Genomic DNA, 5,000 nt, shown 5'->3' on the forward strand with positions numbered 1-5,000 from the left:
ATACTATAACTGGACATCTATTGATATTATGTATAACATAATATTCATCTCTTTCTGTTCCGGTATCAATACATGTATAGCACATTAAACAGAAAAAAATGTGACCCTGACTGACAGAATCCAAGGCCAAAAATGTGTGAGTTTCTTTCCACAAAGTACATACTCCATCTTACACAAAATTCTGTACCAAAGCCACAGATTTCAGTGTGGGTGTAAAGAATAACTAGGAAAATAATATTTATAATGATAATGCTGATAAAAACAAAAAAATAATGAGGAAAAAAAAAATAATAATATAAAAAATTAATATCATCACAATAACATCAATGGAACATAATTAGCACAGTGCCTCTGACGTTTATGATGATGTTAATAGCACAAATAATTATGAAATGACGATAAAGAAAAAGTTCAAAATCATTAGAAGAAAAACCTTGATACAGAAATTTGTGAGAAAACATGAATACTGGAACAGGTTGAAAAGAAAAAAATTACATATGTGTTTAATATAAATAACGGAAAACTTTTTGTTTTCTTTCATTTTCTGTTTATGTGTGTATCAATCTTTGTTCCTGTATCCAAACCCTAAAATGACTAGTTTATTTTCAATAGGGAATACTTGTACATTCTATACAACAGACTTTCACTGGTCAAGGTATATTCACTTTGGAAATAAAAAATATGTACTGTACAGAATCCACTAACTATTAACTTACACAATTAAAAATTACAAAATGTACATTCACCCATACAAAGTCATCATATAAACAAGAACTGTATCTATCTGTCATCAAACAATGACAAATCACAGTGGACAATGTTTATACATGGTATATTTATCTGGCCATTCAAGAACATCACCAAAAAAGAAAATAAAAGAAAAAAAGATGGGGGGGAAAAAAGCAGAGAGGCAAGAGAAAAATCAACGAACAATTGCTTGCTGCATTGAGCAAATATCTAACATAAATACCTATGTTGTTCCGTTCTTTTTTTCTTCGTCTTTTAGGAATACCAGATCGAACTGTTTTCACATCCAACTGTACATTTCCCTCTACTTCTGAGAGTCGAGATGTGTTGATGTTTCATCTCAATTTGGCACAATTCAGATGTGATTAAGCCAAGTCTCTATCCAAGGAGATTATTAGCTTCACGTTGTGCTTTGTGTCAAGATTTCTTCAAGACGCCATCTTTGCCTTGTGACTTCCAGTTTAATAGACTGTTCTTGTCATGTGACAGACCATATTATTTGAAAAAAGTGCCCTGTCTCTTTTTATTTTAATCATTATTATCAACGGTTTTATTAATAAGAACCAGAGGGATATCGGATGAAATATTTACAAATATTTAGAACATCTAGGACGGTGAACAAAAGACAAAACACAAATGACATTGGGGGAGGGGGGAAATGGGGTAAAATAACAGCAATATAACCTTCAATCTCAACACTAAAATGGAATACAAGATTAAATCACACTGACTCTGCAACTTCTAGTGTGCATGAAAAACACTTTTATATGCTTACATAATTCACATATTCTTTGTCAAAATGTTTCTCTCATCAACATGGAGAGATGGATGGTCAACATTGCATGAGCACAGTTGGGAGGTAGTGTATGCTGGTGCCTAGATTCTGCTCTTTATTATATATATATTTTCACATCTTACAATCTTTTTTTTTTTGCATATAAAAATGTACATATCCCCTTCTAACAGCATCAGTAAGAAGGATGGAAGGAAACCGGCAGTCAAAATACCAAAACCACTAGTCCAAAGAAAGATTAATGGTTGAAGAGGCCTGAGTGTCGGAAGAAGCCTAGATTGGAGCGCGACCGGGGGCCTAGGGTGCGCTCAGGGGTCAGTGACGTGGAGTGTGCACGTGGACGGGCTGGGGCACCGCTCGGGGAAGGACTCGTGTCCACTTCGCTGACCAAGAGGGGGACGTCGGTGGTCGATCTTCTGTCTCCTGGCAAGAAAAAAAGGACAAAAAATGTAAGTGCTTCGGATAAGGTTGGTTTTCAAATTTCTGTGAAGAGCCTATGAGACATTTTAACTAAGGTATTTTCATTGTGTTTTCAGGATTCATATACTCGTCTCAAATGATCAAGCCCTTTTATTATTTCTTTCCCATCATTCTCTGTAACAAATATGTGAAGCTCAGACCACTAATACTGTCTATCCTCTCATATCTATCAATCTTTTTTCCCATCCACCTAAAAATACCAAGATTAAGATGGGATCGTATCAATTTCCTTCCAACACAAATAAAAATGAAAAACTACCTCCACCTCATATCAGTCAACAATTCTTGTTTTGGCTAATTTCTCCTACAGAACTCCGATCAAAAAGATATTCCCTTGACCTCTTGGATGACAACACTGGGATATCAATTCAAAAGATGGGACTGGAGCAAAGAGATGAAGACACAGGAGTATCTAAACGTAAATGAAACATGTCTATAAAACAAAACAGATGAAAAGCAAGGTGGTTAGCATTTAAACCAATACAAAAATACTTTTTCTAAGCTGCTTTCTATTGTGGACGAGACTTTCCAAATTGCATGAAATTGTTACAGATGTATGATGGACTAACTAGACATTAATGACTTTAATGGCTTTCATTACATATAACTGTATACCAATTTATTGAAAAAGGACAATATCCATGAAATATATTTGGTATTTTCACATTTTAGCACTATTCAAGTGAAGCAAAGAAACCTACCCATATTCCAAGCATTGTATAAGAATGGCAATGGAAAACAACAATTCTTTTTCCATTTAAGATTTTCAAAGCTTACATCTGTTTCTACAGTTAGTAATAATAAAAACTTCAACAAACAGAGATGTTGTCCCACCAATGTAAGTTGGCTAGAACATGATTAAGATAAAACTCAGGTCATCATTCTGTTTCCACCTATCTCATACAATTTCCTCCTTACTGCAACACTCTAACCTCCCTCCCACAGTAAGAAACATAATTATCTTTAATCATATCCATTGTTTCATGCTGGAATTTCTACTTACACTGACAATCACAAAAATAATTATATACCTCTATATTATCTCGTATATTGTATCTAATTACCCATATTAGCAACTAGACCATATAATGAAAAAGTCAGAAAGCATAAAAAGCCATAATAAGAGAGAGTTAATTACAGCCACAAAGAGAAGCAGGTGACAACAGAAAAAAAAAAAAAAAAAATTGTAAACATACTAATACTCTTGGGGTCTATCCAATCACTATTTAGATGATGATGATACTACAGCCATGGTATCAGTTGCTAGGGCTTTTCAAGATACAGTAACTTTATAAAAGCAAATGGACTACTAACTGCATGATTTTCGAAACTCTACTGAACTACTTGAAACTGCACCCAACTTTGATTTCATAAAAAAATTCACATAATAAAAGTGAACTCCTCCATAGCGGATCCCCCAATCCTCAAGACCAGTTTACCTTCACTCTTCGAAGGTGAAGTTCTAGCAGAAGATGGCAGCCGACTGTCCTCATGCGAGATGAGAGTGGGAATAGCTTCAACGCTTTCCATCAAGTCCAGCAGGGGGTTACGTGGCTCGAGGCAGAGTGAGGCACGTGTCCTGGCCAGATCCCTTGGCTCTACGCAGATCGAGTGTCTGTTCTTCTGCTTCCTTGCCATGTCCTGGGCATCGCGGGGCTCGAGGCAAACAGAATGCCGCATCTTGGCTGAGGTGGGCAGTTCCCGAGCTCCTTCATATAAGGAGAGTCTCGATCGTGGAGCATCACCTACCACAGGCCTCAGGGGGGATGATGGTCGAGGCCAAGCACATGAACCGCGCAGGGAGGGGGAAGAGGCCAAGGATGAGGAACCTCCTGATCCTGTGAAATAGTGGAGACATTGTGCGTGAGAAAGAGCAATAAATACAATCATTGTTAAATAAAAGCTAGATTCTAATACAGAACTGGACTTCTAAGAAAAAACAAAAAATGTGTCATAAACACGTAAGTAATTACTTCATTTATGCAACAAAGCAAGCAGACAGACTAACCTGAAGTGTTGGAGGCAGAGGTCGAGGTGCTGAACTTGTTGGAGGAAGTGACTGAAGACGGTGGAGTTGCAATGTCTGTGTCGCAGGAGCCCAGGTCTGCATCAGCCAGCACTGTCCAGGGAGAAACAAGACACAGTCATCTTTTGGAAGGAACCAGAATGGACTTCTAGAACTCGATTACAATATTAACACCATCATCTGAACAATTTCTTTGTCACATACTAATACATTCCACAGTTTTCTCAGTCTCTGAATGTGCTTTGCTGTTTATATAGTGCATATCAGTGTTGAATCTACATATATACCTTATTCACATAGCTATCTTTCCCTACCATACATTATTACTTTTTTTTTCCCTTACTTATCTCCTTGCCTTCCTTACACTAACTACCCCACTGGCAACAACTACAAAGATGACAGCTTACAAGAGAATCTATGGTGCCTTGTAAGGAGACGTGAGCTCGTGCCACCTGGGGAATCGTCACACACTGAATCACACAGTCGGGTGATCTCGGGTGTCGATCCACTGAGGCTGTACTGAATGCCACCTAAGTAAAGAGAACAGATAGGGTAAGGAGACTGTTCTCATAGCGGTTTCCTTATCGTTGCAAAGTTAATGAAAAGAGAAAGAGAAAAAATATCATTTTCTTTCTCCGAACTGTGTAATTCTACATGTTCTTACCCTCTAGAATTCTAAAGCTCTCTCACAATTTTAGATATAAGCACTAAAGCAAGGTATTCATCAACAAATATCAATAAAATCTTGCAATATATTAATTGTTGTTACAACAGCTATTTCTTGATAAAATTTCATGGTATACTGTAATCTCTATTTTCCAATTTCTTAATCTTTCACTTTAACTGTAGTTTCTCTACAGAAATCCTCCTCCTCAAAAATTAATTATATCTACAATACAAAAAAGCACATTATCAACAATGTTAAACAGTTCTACTGCATTAATAGTGATTCCT

General features: G+C 36.7%; 1 protein-coding gene across 2 annotated transcripts in view; it reads right to left on the reverse strand.

The window, feature by feature from the left end:
• The window catches only part of LOC113807588 (uncharacterized), a 9,512-nt gene that overhangs the window by 2,435 nt on the left and 2,077 nt on the right, over positions 1-5,000 (reverse strand). Inside the window, exons 4-7 of one of the 2 annotated variants that reach the window (XM_027358881.2) lie at positions 4,454-4,576; positions 4,029-4,139; positions 3,460-3,858; positions 1-1,963 (exon numbers count right to left, since the gene is read on the reverse strand). The exon at positions 1-1,963 is cut by the window's left edge and continues 2,435 nt beyond it. In XM_027358881.2, the coding sequence (XP_027214682.2) occupies positions 1,779-1,963; positions 3,460-3,858; positions 4,029-4,139; positions 4,454-4,576 (818 nt within the window). In that variant the 3' untranslated portion in view covers positions 1-1,778. The remainder of the gene's footprint in view (positions 1,964-3,459; positions 3,859-4,028; positions 4,140-4,453; positions 4,577-5,000) is intronic. The other variant, XM_027358882.2, reaches the window with a different exon arrangement.

This window comes from Penaeus vannamei, chromosome 8 (assembly GCF_042767895.1).
Source record: "Penaeus vannamei isolate JL-2024 chromosome 8, ASM4276789v1, whole genome shotgun sequence".
Classification (NCBI taxonomy): Eukaryota; Metazoa; Arthropoda; class Malacostraca; order Decapoda; family Penaeidae; genus Penaeus; species Penaeus vannamei.